The sequence below is a fragment of the Salminus brasiliensis genome, chromosome 2 (genome assembly GCF_030463535.1).
Source record: "Salminus brasiliensis chromosome 2, fSalBra1.hap2, whole genome shotgun sequence".
Classification (NCBI taxonomy): Eukaryota; Metazoa; Chordata; class Actinopteri; order Characiformes; family Bryconidae; genus Salminus; species Salminus brasiliensis.
In genome coordinates, this window is record NC_132879.1 from 2,792,231 (window position 1) to 2,815,035 (window position 22,805).

Here is a 22,805-nt window from a genome sequence, read left to right on the forward strand (position 1 = left end):
TCCTCACAGCAATGCTCCAGCTCCAAAATCTAGTAGAAAGCCTAACTTCTTCTCTGGACAGTAGAGACAGTTACTCCAACAGAAGCAGGATCAGCTCTTTTTTAATACCCTTGATTTCATAAGAGGCGATGCAGGTGAACGAGCAGGCGTCCCAATACTTTTGTCCGTACAGTGTATGTGTTGGAGTGGCGAGAGGAGGCAGATCTGCATTCATTCAGCAGAGCTGATTTACCTCTATTGAGAGAGTCTCTCATCAGCAGGCAATACGACTCAATTAAAAACACATGAGATGACTGCTAACCTCCCTGAGGAGCCGCTAGCATCAAATCTGAATGAAGCACGATCTCATCTACTCACAAGTTGTAAAACACTCCCGCTCTTCCTTACACACACACACACACACACACACACACACACACACACACACACACACACTCAGTGAGTTTGCATCATTCAGTGTTCGTTTACATGTCATGTTCTCTATCATCACCCTGTAATGCTGCAATGCTGCCCTATGTAAGTGTGAGTGTGTGTGAGTGTGTGTGTGTGTGTGTGTGTGTGTGTGTGTGTGTGTGTGTGTGTGTGTGTGTGTAAGGCTGAACACATCCGTTCAAATAGTCTCTGACAGCTGTCTCACACACACACACACACACATACAGACAAACACATGTGCCCCCCCCCACCCCCCCGCCTATAAAAGCAACCACCCCCGGGTGGTCTCGGCCTGTTGCCTGCCAGGCCGGATTACCTCGGACAAGCAGAAGGAAAGGTGCGGTCGGACCCTCGGCCCAGAAATTAGCGCTATTACGCCGCAATACGAGTCCCGCCGGGCCGGCAATCTACAGCCCTTTGTCCCCCCGTCTGAGTCCTGAGACCTTTCATTATTTAATTACGCCAATTATCCGCATTCATGAGTCCAGATGTCCATGCGGCTAATGTGTTTGGTCATCGGGGACCCCGAGGGAAGCATAATTTCAGAAATGAACAGTAAATGGAAGGGCACGCAGCTATTTATGGTAAGAGGGGCAAGTCTTTTGACCAGTAATGTATTTAACTCTACACTGGCCCTGATTACACTGGCCCTCTCTATAACGAGACCCCGTGTGACCTCTACAGCATAGTGTGAGGAGATACTTCGTCCCTTCAAAAAAGCTTGCCTAATTGAGCTAGGTGGTTGCTATGGAGTTGCTATGGTGTTGTGAGGAATATAAATTCTCTAGCATACAACTGCTATAACTGTCCTTTACTGTACGTCTTTTCTTTTTAAAGGGGGGGGGGGTATTCTAAAAGCTTGCCTAATTGAGCTAGGTGGTTGCTATAGAGTTGCTAAGTGGTTGCTATGGTGCTGTGAGGAATATAAATGCTCTAGCATACAACTGCTATAACTGTCCTTTACTGTAGATCTATGCTCTTTAAAAGGGGGGGGGGGGTCTTCAAAAGCTTGCCTAATTGACCTAGGTGGCTGCTATGGAGTTGCTAAGTGTTGCTATGGTGCTGTGAGGTGGTTGCTTTAACTGTAGAATATAAGTGCTCTAGCATACAACTGCTATAACTATCCCCTACTGTACATCTATGCGGGGACAGTCTTTTAAAAGTTGACTAATTTAGCTAGGTGGCTGCTATGGAGTTGCTAAGTGGTTTTAGCTAGGTGGCTGCTATGGAGTTGCTAAGTGGTCGCTATGGTGGTGTGAGGAATATAAGTGCTCTAGCATACAACTGCTATTACTGTTCTTTACAGTACACAAAAGGGGGGGGGGTTCTTCTAAAAGTTGACTAATTTAGCTAGGTGGCTGCTATGGAGTTCCTAAGTGGTCGCTATGGTGTTGTGAGGTGGTTGCTATAACTGGAGTGTTCTAGCATACAACTGCTATAATTGTCCTTTAGTGTATATTTTTACTGTTTTAAAGGGGGGGGGGGGTCCTTCAAAAGCTTGCCTAATTGAGCTAGGTGGTTGCTATGGAGTTGCTTAATGGTTGCTATGGTGTTGTGAGGTATATAAGTGCTCTAGCATACAACTGCTATAACTGTCCTTAATTGTCCTTTATTGATTTTCACCATTAAAAAGGGGGGGGGGGGTCTTCTAAAGGTTGCCTATTTGAGCTAGGTGGCTGCTATGGAGTCGCTATGTGGTTGCTATGGTGCTGTGAGGTGGTTGCCATAACTGTAGAATATAAATGCTCTAGCTTACAACTGCTATAACTGTCCTGTACTGTAGATCTATAAAAGATCTCTTTAAAAGGGGAGGGGGGTCTTCTAAAGGTTGCCTATTTGAGCTAGGTGGCTGCTATGGAGTCGCTGTGTGGTTGCTGGGGGATTGAGAATATGTCACCTATTAGCATGGTGCTAACTAGATGCCTGAATCAAACACTTCCAAAACACTGCACGAGTCTCTGGTGGATCAGCGGTGTCTGGAGCTGGGTGGGGAAGTTGAACGGTCAGTTTAAGGCCACCGTGGCCGTTCTCCTGACTGCCGCAGAAGTTTCTAAGAAACGTATAAAAAAGTTTGAACAAGGTCGCAGTCTGCCTTTCAGCGGGAAAGCAGCACCGCTGGGGAGCGTATTATGCATGCGATTATGCGTTATGAAGCCAATTAGACAACGCAGTAAAAACAATGCCATATGTTTGTGGGGAGAGCACACAGGGAAAAAGCTCGGTACAGCTCTAGTGGAAAAAACGGAGAGCAGGGAAAGCACACTCATGAGTTCCAGTGATCATACCACCATCTGTGTGTAGGAGCATGGAAATGCACACACACACACACACACACACACACACACTTTCATACACACACACACAGATCTGTCTTCACCAATGGAATTAAACAAGACCACATAAGGGTGCTGCCGTGGTCCTATCATGGTACAATAAGCATACAGAATTTGGACAAAAGTATTTGGACACCTGTTCATTCATTGTTTCTTCTGATATCAAGGGTATTAAAAAAAGAGAGATGATCCTGCTTTTTTCGTTGGAGTATCCGTCCAGGGAAGAAGAAGGATTTCTACTAGATTTTGGAAAAGAATTGCTGTGAGGATTTGATTGCATTTGAGGGTGTAAGTAACATGGAGCACCACCATCATTATAGAGAACACAGTTCTTCCACTGCCCCACAGCTCAATAATGCTGGGGGCTTCATACCCCTCTAGCCCACGCCTGGCGTAGGTGAATGCATTCACTGAAAAAAGGTGTCCAGAAATATTTGGACATATAGTGTAGAACCCAGTAGGACCTTCCAAGAGATGCTTAGCTAAATGGTCACAGTCTCTGATGACTGGTGTGGCTTTTTACACAGGACCGTAGGTGGAGCTCATAAACTGGCCACTGAGAGGAAAGTGGGTTGCGCTGTTGGTCTCCTCCCACTTGCACGGTATGTAGGACAGTGAGACTCCAGCTCTCACCAGCTAACACATTTTTCACACTGCTTTCCATGGAGCATCATCAACACTGTCTTTGTGACCTTGCAGATAACCACACTGGCTAGCGCATAGGCCTCACCGTGCTTCAGCAGACAGTCTGGGAACCCTGCCACTTTCCCCACCCAGTGAGGGCATGTCCACTTCGAATCTCATTCCACTCTATTCGCAGAGGCCCTGCAAAGGCTGGTGGCGGTGAGGTGCCCACGCTCGATCGCGGACCCTTCATGCGGCTCCTCTAGTAAGGCGGACGTCAGCGTCCACACTGGCCTACAAAGCCAAGAGCAGAAACTACGCCACATAATATCTGCTGCTGCCCAAATACATATGCTGCATCAGACTTACATACGGCATCAATTCGACACGTCCCAGAATTTGATTAGGTGGACATTAACTAAATTAATTAAGTATGGGGTAACGGTCATTTTTTTCTCCTTCTCTGTCTCTGCCAGCAGTTTTTGACAAAAATTTAAACGCATATAATGAGAATGATTTATTATCATTTTAATACTGACTCACTTGTATGTAGAAATATGTGTCTTGAATCTCTGCAGGGTTCAATGAAATCTCAAGACTATCAAGGGATTCTAGAGAGAAATGTGCTGCCCAGTGTCAGAAAGCTTGGTCTCAGTCGCAGGTCATGGGTCTTGCAACAGGACAATGACCCAAAACACACAGATAAAAACACCCAAGAATGGCTTAGAGGAAAACATTGGACTATTCGAGCCCTGACCTAAATCATATTGAGCATCTTTGGAAGGAGCTGAAACGTGCCGTCTGGAAAAGCCACCCTTCAAACCTGAGACAACTGGAGCAGTTTGCTCATGAGGAGTGGGCCTAAATACCTGCTGAGAGGTGCGGAAGTATCACTGACAGTTACAGGAATCGTTTGATTGCAGTGATTGCATCAAAAGGTTAAGGGTACCATCATTTCTGTCCAGGCCTGTTTCATTAGTTTTTTTTTAAATTATATATATATATATATAATTCTGTTGAAGCATGTTTGAAAAGCAATGTCTGACTTTCATTGGTTAATTTTCATAGAATTTTTATTTATTATTACTTTTGTCTATTTCTTTCATTAATTGAGGGGTACCAACAATTTTGTCCACATGTGTAAGTGAACATTTGGAGATAATTTGTTATTTTGAGATCCTTATTCAATAATATAAGAATATTAGACATTATTTTGAGATACTAAGTCAGTATTTTGAAATCAGTGTTTCGTCTCTACCTGGTGGAATCAGGCCTCCATACACTAAGCCTGCTTTTCTTAGTTTGGCTGTAGGTATAACCATAGTGCAGTTCGGTAGTTTAAAGGTTTATGGCGTGTGTTAACAGAACAGTGGCTGCATATCAACTTTTAAAGCACTGAATGGCCTTCAGCTTTCACTGTAGCTGCAGTCACTACAATCCCTGCTGTTTCACGGCAGAAAAGATTACATCCCTGAAATGACCGACCGACACCCCCGACAACCTGCCGGACACTTTAGTGAACTTTGCCATTTAAAGAGGATTAAAAAGACATTTGCATGCAGCTGCAGCACCAGCCAAACATTCGGACGCACACAGATCTACTCCGTCTTTCAGCATTTCCTGCAATTTAATTTTTTACAAAATAATACACTCTAAGGACAAAAGTTTTGGGACGCCTCCATCTTGAGCATTAAATACAGTTGTTTGATTCTGTCCCTTTCAGGCCACAGGTGTATAGAATCAAGCTTCCTAGCCATGCAGAAAGAATGGGTGGTCCACAGCAAAGGTGGATTAAAGCTAGGGGGATGGAGATGGAGAGGTCGTTGGATGATGGGTGGCCGTAACGTTTTTTCCGCTTGGTTGTGTGTTTGCTAGAAATGCCAGTGGCTGGTTTTACTCGATGGCACATACAGTATTTCGCAGCAAAATTAGCTGCAACACCGGCTGAACCCCGCCAGCATTTCCTCACTCTAAAGACGTCCTTAGCTTAGCTGTGTTGTGCCTAAAGCCACTGCATAAAGAGGTCAACCTCAGAGCGGAGATAAAAACGCCACTCCCGGCTAGCTCCAACCTCAAGGCCATGAACAAAAGTGCAACAAAGTGGTGGCGGCACATCAGTCGATCTTTCCACACTCATATATTCATAAATACCTGCGCTGGCCGAGCTCCTCTGAGACATGCCGGTTCAACAGCAAAGCAACAGCAAAGTCCACGTTTCACCTTCAGGATGACTGCTACCTCCCCTGTCCCCTCCCCTTCTCTCGTCCTTAAGCGAACTGGTCTCTGCAGCTGCTGCTTGGCTTTCTCTGCAAGTGCGAGGCCTTTTCCAGTCTCCTCTCGACTCGATGTGAGCAGGGTATGGGGATAATGAGGCCCAGGGGGTGGAGGGAGGAAGGGGGGGGGGGGGGGGGGGTCCAAACACGCTCCAATCCCGTTTTTAAACCATCACCATCTCTCCTGGAACGGCGGGAACCCACATCTGCCTAAATCCTCCCTAATTACAGCATATTAGAGCGTCTCCCAGACTTCCAGGCCGAACAGGAGGTGGTCAGCGGCCGCTGTGCTGAATACGGGTCTCAATATTGGCTTGTATTAGAATATGTGGATAGTTGCAATTTGCATGCAGCTGCAGCACCAGGCAAACAGGCATTTCCTGCTATTTTATGTTAATAAAATACACTCTAAGGACAAAAGTATTGGGACACCTCCATCTTGAGCATTAAATACAGGTGTTTGATTCAGTCCTATTCAGGCCACAGGTGTATTTCTTCCACACATTAGTGAGAGACTGGGAGTGGGTTCTGAAGAGCTCACTGAGCTCCAGCGAGGTTCTGTATGTAATAGGAGACACCGCTGCACCACTAACAACAACAACAACAAGTCAGCTGGTGAAATTTCCTCCCTCCTAGATCTTCCTCCATCAGCTGTGAGTGGTGTTATTATTGAACAGTGGAAGAGTTTAGGAGGAACAGCTCACAGAGAGCAGCTCAGCCACCGAGTGTCTGTCAGACCACGTAAAGTTACAGAGCGGGGTCAGGGCCGAGTGCTGAGCTCAGAGCAGAGTGCAGAGACGCCTCCAGAGCTGCTGCTGCTGTTAGAGCTCGGAGCGAAGAGAGACCGACTCCATATTAAGTTTAGTCTGGACCAGTTCAGTCTGGACCAGCTCCAAGTAGCATGATAGCTGATAGAGTCGGGGGGTGGGCCTGCTCAGCTTGCTAACGAGTAGCATGATAGCTGCATCGGCTGGCTAACGTATTGGGTTCTAAATGGTCCTTCTGCAAGATGACGTCACAGGGGCTAGGACGTGTCTGGGGGGATAGGACGTGTCACGACACCGGCACAGGCGTCTGTTAGCTGGTGTGGTGGAGGTGAGGACTCCGTGCCCTTGCTCGGCGATGTTGCACCACTGGCAGTTCGAAAAGAGGGCCATACTCTCCTAGTATTGGTAGCATTGCTAAGGTGGGTTAATTGGGAGCGGCAAAATTACGCCTCCGTGTTGCTTCCATGTCAGAGACTGGACGGGCCGGAGTCAGGGGACTACGCATGCAGTGGGGCAGTGCATCAGAGGGGACAGCACTAACAGGACTGGTACAAAACCAGTGTGGATTTTTGGATGAATTGCCTCGCCCTGTTATTATGCTGTATTTTCAAATGTCTAACTCGGGGGCTAGGGCACTCTAAAGTGACCACCTAGCTGATTCCTTTTTTTCCTTTTTTTCCCAGTCCGCCTCTATAACTGAAAAAGGTGTTTTCCGTAATGTTATTACCAAGTGACGGGTGGTGTTCTTGCCCGGCGGGCAGCGTGTGCAATAACCACGCGGCTGAAAAATAGCAGATTAAATGGACCATTCATTGGCTCTGTGCTTTAGACGGAGGCGACAGCATCACCGCATGCAGTCTGATAACTGATCACAGCTCTACAGGATCTATTTATCGGCTGCAGGAAGAGCGTATGCGTATATGTGTGTGTGTGTGTGTGTGTGTGTGTGTGTGTGTAAGAGAGAGAAACCAGCTGGTGTGTAAATCAGGTAACCTAAGAAGTCCCCCCACCGATATCAATCTGAGTAATCGCACCGGAGCTGCACGCAATTACGCTTCAATAACAGCACCTGGTGTGGTCTGACAGAGCCTGAGCACAATGAGAGATGCTCAAATGTGGGGGGGGGGGGTATATGGGGTGGCAGTGGATGTGGATGTGGATGTGGATGTGCGCGTGGGTGGGTGGAGGCTAACGTAATTAAGGCTTGTAATTGCATCGCCCCCCGTTAGAGTCATGCAACTCCGCAGGTGACGAGGAAATCAATTTGTGCTTCCAACCTTTAATTCGATTTAGTTATTTATTTTCACCACGACTGCCGCCGAGGATGTGATCTACGCCGGGGGACGGGGGGGGGGGGGGGTGGGGGGAGTGGTAGGGGGTGCGGGATGTGACCGAATACGAATACGAGCGAGGAATGTTGCTTTGGAAATTTGAAGAATAAAAAAATTAAATATGGTAATTAAGCTCCGGAGTCCGGAGCGGTTTGTGGCAGGAGCTCTAATGCGCTCACCTGACCTCTCTTTGATGAATCATAAATGGGTTGTGGAGACACTCTCTTCCTTTTAATTACTTTCTCTTTCCTCTCGTATCGGCGCTCTTGAGTGAATTAGGAACACCAAATTAGGCTGATATTAAAACGTCAGATTCAGCAGCTACGCCCGAGCTTCTCTAGGACACGACTGCTCAGCTCGCCCTCGACTGTTCTGCTGCCTGTGATCCACTGATATCCCCAGTGGAGAACCCTCAGGGCACTCCGAGAAGGTGCGTTCAGTAACGAGCTCGGGAACCAGCGCGGGTCGCCCTCCACTGTTTCCGTTGGCAACGAGGGGTTAAATCAGCAGGACTCTCATTTATCCAGTCGGGCTGTGCGGCTTAACTGGTTCCCTCTTCCAGTTCCTGTTCTTACTCGGTCAATAGGATGCACTTGCTTTTGCTAAGTGGTTGCTATGGTGTTGCTAGGTGGTTGCTAAATGGTTCCTAGGGTGTATGAGGTGGTTATTATGGGGATGCTAGTTAGCTGATATGTGGTTGGTATCCCAGCTGGTTGATATGGAGTTGCGGTGTGTTTGCTATGGTGTTGCCTGGTGGTTGCTATGGTATCCCTGGTGGTTGCTATGGCAGATACACAGCAATGCTCTGCAGCGAGTTGAGACGGAATCCAAACTGCATCACTGCACTGGCACTGACAGCAGGACCAGAACCATAGTCTGCAGTGAATTACGGGGTGGGGGGGTGTTTCTTATAAAGTGGCCAGTGCTACAGCAGTGTCTGGGTGTAGTAAATCTCCACAGTGCAGAGGGGGAAAGCTCAGTAGCAGCCGTGCAGTTGTGAGTGAATTAGGATCATCAAATTACCCTGATATTAAAATGTCATATTCAGCCGCTGCACCGGAGCTTCTGTAACTGTCTGACGGCTCAGCACGTCCACGATTGGTGTACCATTTGTGTCCCACTGACACCACCAGTGGAGAACCCTCTGGGTACTTTAGGTCCTCAGAGAGGTTCTGTTCAACAGAGCTCTGCTCGTATTGAAGTCTGACAGCACTTGTCCATCTCTACTGTTTCAGCTGGGCTTTAAAGGGTTAAATCTGTGGTGTCTGCTATCTGAAAAGATGGAGCCAAGCAAGCTCTCTCATTGGTGAAGGCCTCACTAATGCAGATCAGATTAGACCCTAGCACAATCTCGCTCAATCCCGTTTCCACGGCGGAACCGGTGGTGCTAGATCCAGTGGATCCAGAACAAGACACTGCACAGCTTAGGTGTTTCCCACTGCCATGCAGTTACTAGGCTGTTGCTACATGGTCAGTAGGGTGGATGCTATGGTCTACAAAGTGTTTGTTATGGTGGTTGCTATGATGTTGCTAGGTGTTTTTTTTTTATTATCTCTGGTATCCCAGTTGATTGCCACAAATTTGCTTGGTAGGTGCTATGGTTTTGTTGGTATGGTATGTTGATAAACGGTTGCTAGGGTGTTCCTAGACGGTCACTGTAGTATCCATGGTAATTGCTATGATGTCTCGGGTGGTTGCTAGCATACCCCCATGACAATGATCTGGAAGTACAAGGTAGGTGTTTCTAATAAAGTGGCCAGTAAGTGGAAGTAGAAGGTAGGTGTTTCTAATAAAGTGGCCAGTAAGTGGAAGTAGAAGGTAGGTGTTTCTGATAAAGTGGCCAGTGCCATTGTGTTGATAAATAAGTGATTGCTAAGTGGTTAATATGGTATCTTAGTTGGTTGCTACAGGAGTTGCTAGGTAGCTGGTAACTGGTTGATGTGGTGTTGCTAGGTGGTTGCTTGGTGGGAGCTGGGGGGCTGAGAAGGTATGTATTTCTGATACAGTGGCCACTGAGTGGAAGCAGAAGGTAGGTGTTTCTAATAAAGTGGCCAGTGAGTGGAAGCAGAAGGTAGGTGTTTCTGATAAAGTGGCCAGTTAGTTGACACAGAAGGTAGGTGTTTCTAATAAAGTGGCCAGTGAGTGGAAGCAGACGGTAGGTGTTTCTAATAAAGTGGCCACTGAGTGGAAGCAGACGGTAGGTGTTTCTGATAAAGTGGCCAGTGAGTGGAAGCAGAATGTAGGTGTTTCTGATAAAGTGGCCAGTGATTGGAAGCAGAAGGTAGGTGTTTCTAATAAAGTGGCCAGTGAGTGGAAGTAGAATGTAGGTGTTTCTGATAAAGTGGCCAGTTAGTTGACACAGAAGGTAGGTGTTTCTGATAAAGTGGCCAGTGAGTGGAAGCAGAAGGTAGGTGTTTCTAATAAAGTGGCCAGTGAGTGGAAGCAGAAGGTAGGTGTTTCTAATAAAGTGGCCAGAGAGTGGAAGCAGAAGGTAGGTGTTTCTAATAAAGTGGCCAGTGAGTGGAAGTAGAATGTAGGTGTTTCTGATAAAGTGGCCAGTGATTGGAAGCAGAAGGTAGGTGTTTCTAATAAAGTGGCCAGTGAGTGGAAGTAGAATGTAGGTGTTTCTGATAAAGTGGCCAGTTAGTTGACACAGAAGGTAGGTGTTTCTGATAAAGTGGCCAGTGAGTGGAAGCAGAAGGTAGGTGTTTCTAATAAAGTGGCCAGTGAGTGGAAGCAGAAGGTAGGTGTTTCTAATAAAGTGGCCAGAGAGTGGAAGCAGAAGGTAGGTGTTTCTGATAAAGTGGCCAGTGAGTGGAAGCAGACGGTAGGTGTTTCTGATAAAGTGGCCAGTGAGTGGAAGCAGAAGCTAGGTGTTTCTGATAAAGTGGCCAGTGAGTGGAAGCAGACGGTAGGTGTTTCTGATAAAGTGGCCGGTGAGTTGTACAGCAGTGTCTGTGGTAGTAACTCTGCACACTTTCTGAAGGCAGGGTCTCCTCAGAGCGGTGTGAAAGCTCAGCAGCAGCGCAGCAGGAGGTGAAGGAGGAACACTGGGACGCTCCAGCAGGAATCTCTGCTTACAATAGAGAGTCTCCGCAGCGAGAGGAGAGAACAGTATAGCATATGTTTCTCACACAATAGGGGGTATAAATCAACCTGTTTCCGCCGCTTTTCTCCAACGCTTTCTTTTTCCTGTCTCTGAATGTGAAGCCCTGCAGCTTCAGCGCGACTGTGTGGTTAAAAAGAGTGACTGTGAAAAGCAGAGAGAGCGGGGGGGCGGGGGGGTGGGGGAGAGCACACATCACCTGACCATCACTGTTAGAGCAGTTATACACTCTGCGTTTCTGTAGGAGCTGCTAAAACATACACACACACACACACACACACATAACACAAACACACACACACACACAAGCCTGGTAGGATGTCAGGGACGGAGAAACATCAAACAAACCACTTTCCAACACCATAGTAACCACATAACCAAGCAACACCCATGTAACTGTCTAGTAACAGCCTTGCAACCACCTGGTATACAAAAGGAACCACTTAGCAACATCTTAGTGAGCACCTGGCAACCACTTAGCAACATTTCCAAAACACATGGCAATCAACTGCCTAACAACATACAAGAAACAGCCTAGCAACACTCTACAAACACCATAGCAACCACCTGGGAAGCAATAGAAACCACCTGGCAACCACTTAGGAACACCTTAGAAACCACCTGGAACACCATAGCAACCAATACAATAGCTGACAAATGAAATATGTATTGCTTAATGATAAAAAGAGAAAGAGAGAGAGCAAGAGAGAGAGAGACAGAGAGAGAGAGAGAGAGAGAGACAGAGAGAGAGAGAACGAGAGAGAGAGAACAAGAGAGAGAGAACGAGAGAGAGAGAACGAGAGAGAGAGAGAGACAGAGAGAAAGAGAGAGAGAGAGAGAGAGAGAGAGAGAGAGAAAGAAAGAGAGAGAAAAAAGAGAGAGAGAGATAGAAAGAGAGAGGGAGAGAACGAAAGAGAGAGAGAAAAAGAGAGAGAGAGAGCAAATATGACTTTAAATAAGGAGTTCAAAAAAGAGAGAGACGGAGTGGGCGAGAGACTGAGAGACAGAGCAGAGAGAGAGAGAGTAGAGAGAGAAGAAGAGCGAGTGAACAGAGGGGTGAAGAGAGAGCACATGTAGAGAGTGAGAGAGACAGAGAGAGAAAGAGAAGCACTTAGCAACTAAGCAACACCATAGCAACCACTTAGAAACCATGTAGCAGTCAACTGCATAGCAACATGAGAGAAGTAAAAGAGAGCAAGTATGAGTTTAAAAAAGAGAGAGAGAGGGAGAGGGAGTGGGCGAGAGACTGAGGAACAGAGAAAGTGAGGGGGGGGGGGGGGGGTGAAGAGACCAAAAGAGCGAGAAGGAGAGACAGCGGGAGGGAAAGGGGAGAGTGTGATCCCTGAAGGCAGGTTAAGGGAGCGGTCACTTACACTGACCAGTCTAAAGAGAACACACACACACACACACACACACACACACACACACACACAGGCTGTGTTTTAGTGGGGGATCGATGAAGAGGAGGGTGTGTGAGGGGAGATGAAGGCTGTGATTATGAGAATCAGACGATAGCTGCTTTCCGTTCTGTAATGAACACTTTCACTGCGGTTCTGTCAGAACTCCGACACACAGCCAGCGCCGCTCAGCTCTCAGACAGAACAGACGGAAGCCCCTAATGCACACCCACCGCTTCAGCTCCACTCAGACCGACCCCTTTCATAAAGACCCTCACAGAAGCCTCACAGAAACACTGACTGCAGCTCTCAGACGAGTGCCGGCAGGAGAAAGCTCTCCATTAGACTGGATTAGATGTTTACTTCCAGCAAAAGCTGCACAGGATAGTAAAACTGTGAATTTAAGCATACATTTAAATACACATTATATGACAAAAGTATTGGGACACCTGCTCATTCACTGTTTCTCCGGAAATCAAGGGTATTAAAAAGAGCTTATCCTGCTTTTGTTGGAGTAACTGTCTCTACTGTTCAGGGAACAAGACTTTCTACTAGATCTAGGAGCTGGAGCATTGCTGTGAGGATTGGATTGCATTCAGCAAGAACATCGTTAGTGAGGATGTTGGATAGTTGGATGATCACTACCCCACCTCATCATCTCCAACTCCCCAACTTATCCCAAAAGCACTGGATGATTCCAGAGAACACAGTTCTTCCACTGCTCCACAGCTCAATGCTGGGGGGCTTTACACCCCTCTAGCCCACGCCTGGCATTAGGCAGCAGCATGGTGCCAACAGGTCCATGTTTATCCTATAGTCCTATTCTATTGGCAGTACTTCTTTACAGGGACTAGACAAGCTGTGCGTGTGTGTGCATTTGCACATCTGTGTCAGCAATGGGTTCTAATGAATGCATTCATTAGAAGGATGATTAGTGGCTATGAAGCAGTTGATATGGTATCTCTAGTGGTTACTACGGTGTTGCTAGGTGGTTACTACGATGTTGCTAAACGGCCTTGCTAAGCAGATGGTACATGGCCTTGCTAGATGCTATAGTTTCTCAAGTGTTTGCTATGGTGTTGCTAAGTGGTTGCTGGGTGATTGCCATGGCGGTTGCTATGGTGTGGCTAGGTAGTTGCTATGGTCTCTCAGGTGGATGCTAGCATATTGCCAAGTAGCTGCTGCTGTAGCGCCTTAAATAAAACTGGGAGCCCTCCAAAAATATTCAAATCCATCATGTGATGTACTTTTAGCAGCTGTAGAAACATGGGACACCCCGTCTTCCCCGGTTCAGGAGGGCGCTTTCCCGGCCCCGTCATCACAGACTCCTTAAACCTGCACTTTAAATAGTTGAGCGAGCGCCCTGCTGCCGTGGGATGGAGCGGATTCTGGAGTCAGCAGAAGAATCCAGGCTGGCTAACACGTAGCGTTCTCAACAGCTGCTCAGTTCACAACCCATATCCAGTTAATGTAACCAGCACATATGCTGCTCTTGTGCTGAGAAGGAAACACAAGCGCATCCTTACTTCTACGCCCACAAACGTGCAGGAGTCACAGCCGCAGTGAGCGGCTCGGCGGTGTGATCTGGATACTGAGGAGGCAGAGCTGTCTTCTCAGTACATACTGTAATATAAATATATATATATATATAGTGTGTGTGTGTTTGTGTGTGTGTGTGTGTCCAATGGAAAACATGTGTTTTAAAAATGGTGAGTTTACAGGAGAAGGCAAAAATGTTGTCCCATGTTTCTACAGCTGCTAAAAGTACATCACATGATGAATTTGAATATTTTTGGGGGGCTCCCAGTTTTATTTAAGGCGCTACAGCTGCAGCTATCTGGCAATATGCTAGCATCCACCTGAGAGACCATAGCAACTACCTAGCCACACCCTAGCAACCGCTAAGCAACTTCATGGCATTTATATATGTGGACAAAATATGGAGTTGGTATATATATATATATAGAGAGAGAGAGAGAGAGAGAGAGCGTTTCTATTGGTCCAGAAGCAGGAATTATTTACTCAGTGTACAGAAGCAGGTACAGGGTTAAAACCATGGAGAAAACAGCAGCAATATATATATATATATAATATTTTTAAAGGAGTTTGTGATGACGGGGCCGGGAAAGCGACCTCCTGAACCAACCATTCAGTAGTGAATTTCAATATTTTTGGGGGCTCCCAGTTTTATTTAAGGCGCTACAGCTGCAGCTATCTGGCAATATGCTAGCATCCACCTGAGAGACCATAGCAACTACCTAGCCACACCCTAGCAACCGCTAAGCAACTTCATGGCATTTATATATATATATATATATATGTGGACAAAATGGAGTTGGCATATATATATATATATATGTATGTTCAATGGAAAACATGTCTTTAAAATGGTGAATTTACAGAAGCAGTCTAAAATGTTCTGAACTCTGAATGGACGTCAATGTACAGTAAGAGTTTATTCAAAGTCATTTAGAGCGTTTCTATTGGTCCAGAAGCAGGAATTATTTACACAGTGTACAGAAGCAGATACAGGGTTAAAACCATGGAGAAAACAGCAGCAATATATATCTAATATATATCTTTTAAAGAGGTTTGTGATGACGGGGCTGGGAAAGCGACCTGAACTGGGGAAGACGGAAGAATTTGAATATTTTTTGGGGGCTCCCAGTTTTATTTAAGGCGCTACAGCTGCAGCTACGTGGCAATATGCTAGCATTCACCTGAGAGACCATAGCAACTACCTAGCCACACCCTAGCAACCGCTAAGCAACTCCATGGCATATACAGTATATGTGGACAAAATATGGAGTTGGTTCCTGCTTTGCAACTATATGCTATATAGACAAAAATATTGGGACACACCACCTAACCCCTTCACACTCCAGGGCTTATTACATACAACACCCAGTAACTACAGGGACTTCTGTACTATCTGGTGGGGCTTTCTGCCCACCTGTGAGCCATAGGCTGTTTAGGGGGTTAATCACTGAATTCAGGAGTTTGATTCAGTCCCATTCAGGCCACAGGTTATATATATTTAATCCATTAACAATCCAACCACACTCATAAACTGAACTTATACGGAACTCTAATAGAAATTACATTTCTCTAATAATAAAGATTTCATTTCTGAAGTATCACAAATATATTTATTTTGTGCTTTTTAGTCTCTAATTCAGGAAGAGTAGAACCTCGCTTCAGAATACAGAACACTGCTTACTGTATTAGTGATTATTAAACATTTATAAACTCAGTAAACCCAAATTAAGCATTAAACTCCTCACTATCTAGAACCCACATGAATAAAAGTACTGCAGTTCCGCACTTATGTGGATTTAGGAAGTGATTCATATATAGTACTATGCATAACAGGGTGGTAACCATGTGTTTATTGTGCATTATTGCAGCTAATAACGCAATTATTAATAATTCTCATATAACAGAGCACATATGCTGCACTAATACAGCTCTTAAGGAAATAATATTTTTGCATAGTGAATTAGCCATTTTATAATTTCTAATTCAGGTTGTATTACATAAAAATAATAATAAAAAAAAACAATAAACCCCTAAATATCTAACCCCAAAATATCTAATATTTCTTAGTATGATTTTTGTAAGAATATTATAAAATGAATGTCTGATTTAAATTTTTATTACTTCTATTATTACTAATTTTTGTTATTACAATTTTTTATTACTTTTATTATTTATTATATTACTTAATTATTATTATTTAAAGGATTAATTGAAGTCAAAATTATTTGACTTCAATTATTACTTATTTTAAACAGACAAACCAATCTGCCTAAAGATCAAAGCAATTCTGACAGATAAAATAACTTGAAATAAATAAAACTACTAAAATAAGAAGCATATTTTTGAATGATTGTAATATCATATACACGAGCGGCTCTGTGGTCCGAGACTGACCACTGATCAAGAGCTAGGGGATGTCTAATGCACTACCATGTGGAGCTAGAGGATCATCAGATGGGCTGGGACCTGGGACCTGTTTCTTATAAACTGGCCAGCAAGCCTATAATCACTTCAAACCCTGAATCTGAGGATTTAAACTTTTGAGTATTTTGCTGCTGACACATCCATACCCCTAATATGGTCAGGTCTCAACAAGGGCAGCCCCCCCCCCACCCCAATACTTTACCTATTCAACGCCCAACAGCAGGATCAGCATTAACATTCCCAGGCTGTTATGTGTTGCTAGCAGCATTTAAGTCTAAATAAGAAAAGGAGGCTTTCTGAGCAGGCTTCGGAAGCTGTGCTGAATAATTCATGGAACCTTAATGAGTGCTAAAGCTAATCCGTCTGCTGATGGCAGGCCCATTCCTCCTCAGCAAAATGACGCAGCCTGCCAGAGGGCGCCGGAGGTGAAGGGTCACCGCAGGTCACATAAATAATAAACGTTAGTCTAATCGATGGTAGGCCCGCATTTGTAGGGTAGATGTAAGCGCTGCCTGCCGGGACAAGAGCCGTGTTCTTCGTGTTTCACTGTGGTTAAGGTAATACTCCACTGATCAGAAGAAACCAAAGTTTCTGCGCTGCCTACAAACCCATATGGGCCAAGCCCACAAAGGATCCTGGTGAGGTTTCAAGGGATCGGCCTCCATTTTTTAGTTTTAATCAGACTGAAAATTAGATGAGAACATTCTCTGCATGAGCCCAGCCCTCCGTTTGAATCCAAACCCAACTGTCTTGACTCCACTGCAGCCCAAAGATTTCTCTCCACTCTCGACTGTAACACAACAAATTCTGTCCAATCTCAAATGCAGCCCTCCAAAATTCTGCCCTAATCAGCTCTAACCCAACACAATTCTGACCAAACTCATCTGTCATGGAATTAGGTTCTGCCTCAACTCAAATGTGACCCAATTACACATTATTCTGTCCATGTCTCCACTGTAACCCAACACATAGGCCAAACTCCACTATAACCCAACAAATTGTCCAAGAACCATTGTAACACAAGAAATGTCTGTACAAGCTCCACTGTAAGTCAACACATTTCTGTCCAAACTCCACTGTAACCCAACACATTTCTGTCCAAACTCCACTGTAACCCAACACATTTCTGTCCAAACTCCACTGTAACCCAACACATAGTCCAAACTCCACTATAACCCAACAAATTGTCCAAACTCAACTGTAACCCAAACTACTTCTGCCCAAACTCCACTGTAACCCAACAAATTGTCCAAACTCCACTGTAACCCAACAATTAGTCCAAACTCAACTGTAACCTAAACTATTTCTGCCCAAACTCCACTGTAACCCAACAAATAGTCCAAACTCCACTGTAACCCAACAAATAGTCCAAACTCAACTGTAACCCAAACTACGTCTGCCCAAACTCCACTGTAACCCAACAAACGTCTGCCCAAACTCCACTGTAACCCAACAAATGTCTGCCCAAACTCCACTGTAACCCAACACATTTCTGTCCAAACTCCACTATAACCCAACAAATTGTTCAAACTCCACTGTAACCCAACACATTTCTGTCCAAACTCCACTGTAACCCAACAAATAGTCCAAACTCAACTGTAACCCAAACTACTTCTGCCCAAACTCCGCTGTAACCCAACAAATGTCTGCCCAAACTCCACTGTAACCCAACAAATGTCTGCCCAAACTCCACTGTAACCCAACACATTTCTGTTCAAACTCCACTGTAACCCAACAAATTCTGCATAAACTCGACTGCAGACCAACAAATCATATCCAAACTCAACAGTAACCCAAGTCAAGTTCTTGTTGAGCTGTTATGATTTTAGAACCATTGCCTTTACTAAAGAACCTTGAGGAATATTTTGCATTTTATTCATCTTTCTTTTAGAATATGCTGAAAGAGTCATGATTATTGTCTTTAGTTACTATTTTATTTCACATTTTAAATTTTGTATTGATAAAAATGAAGGAGAGACTGAATTTCATTTATTTTTCAGACAATGATTAGTGTTTTAATGTTGTGCCGTTGTATTGTTTAGTAATGAGGATTGTGATACTGCACTTGGTATTGGTACTAAAACCTAAACTCTGATATTGTGACGACCACAGCTTGAACATGCATTTCAAGCTCTACAGTAACCTTTCAAACAGCTAACAGAAGATACTGCGTAGGTTGAACAGCTGTTACAGGTTCAGCCTATATTTTAGCCTTTTATTTCCTAAGGCTGTCTCTCCATAACTGTCCATTCCTTGTACTTCATTCCATGATTTGTCTGTGCTTCCCTTTTACATTCTTTCTTGACCCCACCATTTCTCCATCAGCAGGACTATCTCTTTCTCCCTCTATCAAATGGTTTAAGATCAAAGTCCACCCTCTGACAGGCTGGACTCTCTCACAGAGCCATAACGGCACCCTTTTAAATGACCAAAAACAGAGATAAGGGTCAGCCATGGCCATTAAACAGAGTCCTATAGCGCTAAATTTTTCTCAATTGCACGGATCACAGATTCAATTTTGCTTAAGGCCACAAGACTGCACCATTCAGTGCTTTGCAAGCTCAGGCACGGCTGATTCTCGAAACCCTCAGAAGTCCAGAGTTATTCTTGCTAATTTGCTTTAGCAATTCTAACATAATTAAAGGTTATATCACACAGTGATACACAAAATTACACTTTAAATTGTGTATCAGCGAATTAGATTTTTGTTTTGTTTGATTCACATATTTGTTTGACAAACTCAAAAGATCCTGTTCTGTCGACTATAGCCCGAACTAAGTTGACTGCAACCTAACAAAACTGTCCAAATGTGACTATAGCCCAACATATTTATTCAAAGTCAAGTGTAACCAAGCAAAATCTGTCCAAACCTGACTGTAATCTAACAAAATATGTCAACCAAACACAATCAGTCACACAACTGTAGCTCAATAAATTGTCAATTCAAAAGTAACCCACCAAAATCTGCCAAACTAGACCCTAACCCAACAAATTCTGTCCAAGCTTCACTACAGCCCAACCCATTCTGTCCAAATTTAACTGTAACCCAACAAATTTTGTCCAAACTTGACTGTAACCCAACAAAATCTGTCCAAGCTTCACTACAGCCCGACCAATTCTGTGCAAATTTGACTTCTACACAACCAATTATGCCCAGACCTGATTGTAACCCAACAAAATCTGTTCAAACTTGACTGTAGCCCAACCGATTCTGTCCACACATGCCTGTAAACCAAAGAAGTCCACTCAAACCCAACGGAATCTGATCCAAACTTGATGGTAACCCAACAAATTCTGTCCAAACTAGACTGTAACCCAACAAAATCTGTCCAAGCTTCACTATAACCCAACCCATTCTGCCACAATTTAACTGTAACCCAACAAACTTTGTCCAAACTTGACTGTAACCCAACCAATTCTGTCCAAACTCGACTCAAACTCAACAAAATCTGATCCAAACATGACAATAGCCCAACCAATCCTGTGCACATTTGACTGTAACACAATCAATTATGTCCAGAGACCAAATTTAACCCAACAAAATCTGTCTAAACTTGATGGTAACTCAATAAATTCTGTCTAAGCTTGACTGTAGCTCAACCAATTCTGTCCAAATTTAACTGTAATCCAACAAAATCTGATCCAAAATCTGATTTTGTTCAAACTCGTCTATAACCAAACAAATTATGTCTAAACTTGACTGTAGCCCAACCAATTCTATCCACACATGCCTGTAACCCAAACAATTCGGTCAAAACTCGACTCAAACCCAACAAAATCTGATCCAAACTTGATGGTAACCCAACAAATTCTGTCCAAACTCAATCTTAACCCAACAAAATGTGTCAAAACTGCACTGTAACCCAACTATTTACACACAATTTCTCCAGGCTGAGAGATAATGAACATAAAATTGCAACATGACTCATCACCAGTAATAACTGGGACTTCTAAAGGTTAACACGGGCAGTCCTGAGGCCTCCCTGGACTCCTGGTCAAAGTTTTGACTGCCACATGCAGAGAATGAAACAAACCAAATGTCACATGCTTTTTTACAAAACCGCAGAACATAATGCTAAGGCTTGACACACTCCACAGTACCTTTTGTTGAAAAGGTCAGGGTCGCGGAGTTTGGCGTCGATGTCGTAGACAAAGTGCTCCTGGGTGATGGTGACCGTGTTGTCCAAGCTGTCGTTCTTGCTGATGGTGACCACAGGGTAGCCCATCTGCAGTGTCCAGCGGTCCATCACCTCCTTTATGTTGATGTCTTTTCCTTCCCTCTGCATGGCCTGCAAAACACACCACCACACACAACAGGATGATTAGATTAATGCACCAAGTTTCCTTCAAAAGAACATCCAGCAGAACAAAAACAGAGCTGTAAAACAGGCCGATTCCAAAACCTCAAAACTGTTACATCACAGTCTAGACTCGTTATATTTACACCCCCAATATTATATAAACCCTGCCCACTAGAGAAAGAACGCACTAGTCAAAGCTGGAGAAATGTTTAAACGTAATGGTGACTACAGGAAAACTCCAACAGCTGAACCAAAAAGCCAAAAGCAGGGAAAGCACTTGGTGGCAAGGCTGCCAGAAGGATACCAATGTGTCCCCAGTGTTCTCTTTTTTGAAAGCCAAAATATGGACACCATATTTAAAACCATGGGTGGGATCGTAGGTATGTAAGTGTCCTTATAACTGGATGTGCTGCAAAAAAACCCCCAAAACAATCAATAATAAACTCCCAGAAGGAACAAATAGAATGAAGTCTACTGAAGACACCTTCTGAGACTCGAACACTCAGACGTACAGTGTTTCTGAGCATGGTAGCAGTAATTGTAAGTGTCTGCAGGATTACTGAAGATGTCATTCATCTAAATTCTCACATGAATAAGACTCCAGAGTGCTGATCCAGGATCTGATTAAGTCTTTTCATACATGTTTATACATATACATGATCTAAAGTCACATACAGTCCAACCAAATCTGTCCCAACTCGACATAAAAACAACCAGTTCTATTCAAACTTGACACTAGCCCAATGAATTCTGTCCAAACCCAACTTTAACCTTACAAATTCTATCCAAACTTGACAACAGCCCAACTAATTTGGTCCAAATTGGACTGTATGCCAATAAATTCTGTCCAAACTTGACAATCGCCCAACCAATTCTTTCCAAACTTGACTATAGCCCAATACATTCTGTCCAATCTCAACTTTAACCTAACAAAATCTGTCCTAGCTTGACTATAGCTCTACAGAATCTGTCCAAACCTGACTGTAACCCAACAAATTCTGTCCAAACATGACTATAGACCAACAAAATCTGTCTAAACTCAACTGTAACTCAACTATTCACACACAATTTCTCCACTCGTATGAATGAGCAATGACTGAGAGATAATAAACATCAAATTATGACATGATATGTGTATCCCCAGTGTCCTCTTTTTTAAAAAACAAATGATGGACACCCAATTTAAAACCATGTGTGGGATTGTATGTATGGAAGTGTCTTCATAACTGGATGTGCTGCAAAAAAACAATCAATAATAAACTCCCAGAAGGAACAAATAGAATAAAGTCTTTGTTTTCGCTGGAAGCGTCTACTGAAGACATCTTCTGAGACTCGAACACTCAGGCATACAGTGTTTCTGAGCATGGTAGCAGTAATTGCAAGTGTCTGCAGCATTACTAAAGATGTCATTCATCTAAATTCTCACATGAATAAGACTCCAGAGTGCTGATCCAGGATCTGATTAAGTCTTTTCATACAGGTTTATACATATACAGTGTGTGCAGAATTATTAGGCAAGTTATATTTGAGAGGATTCTTTTAATTACTGAACAACAACTATGTTCTCAATCAACCCAAAAGACTCATAAATATCAAAGCTTAATATTTTTGGAAGTTGGAGTGGGTTTTTTTTCTTAGGAGGATATCTGTTTGTGCAGGTAACTATTACTGTGCAGAATTATTAGACAACTTAATAAAAAAAACAAATATATACCCATCTTACTTGTTTATTTTTACCAGGTAAACCAATATAACAAAATTTAGAAATAAACATTTCTGACATTCAAAAACAAAACCAAAAACAAATCAGTGACCAATACAGCCACCTTTCTTTACCATGACACTCAAAAGCCTTTCATCCATATATTTTGTCAGTTGCTTGATCTGTTTACGATCAACATTGCGTGCAGCAGACACCACAGCCTCCCAGACACTGTTCAGAGAGGTGTACTGTTTTCCCTCCCTGTAGATCTCACATTTTATGAGGGACCACAGGTTCTCTATGGGGTTCAGATCAGGTGAACTAGGGGGCCATGTCATCATTTTGTCTTTTTTTAGACCCTTACTGGCCAGCCACGCTGTGGAGTATTTGGAGGCATGTGATGGAGCATTGTCCTGCATGAAAATCATGTTTTTCTTGACTGATACCGACTTCTTTCTGTACCACTGCTTGAAGAAGGTGTCTTCCAGAAACTGGCAGTAGGTCTGGGAGTTGAGCTTCACTCCATCCTCAACCCGAAAAGGTCCCACAAGTTCATCTTTGATGATACCAGCCCAT

The 22,805-nt window shown here is 44.0% G+C and overlaps 1 protein-coding gene across 1 annotated transcript in view; it reads right to left on the reverse strand.

Annotated features, from left to right (window-relative positions):
* Positions 1-22,805, reverse strand: part of LOC140550261 (thyrotropin-releasing hormone-degrading ectoenzyme-like) — a 341,162-nt gene that overhangs the window by 68,961 nt on the left and 249,396 nt on the right. Inside the window, exon 10 of the mRNA XM_072674121.1 lies at positions 20,328-20,515. Coding sequence (XP_072530222.1) covers positions 20,328-20,515 — 188 coding nt within the window. The remainder of the gene's footprint in view (positions 1-20,327; positions 20,516-22,805) is intronic.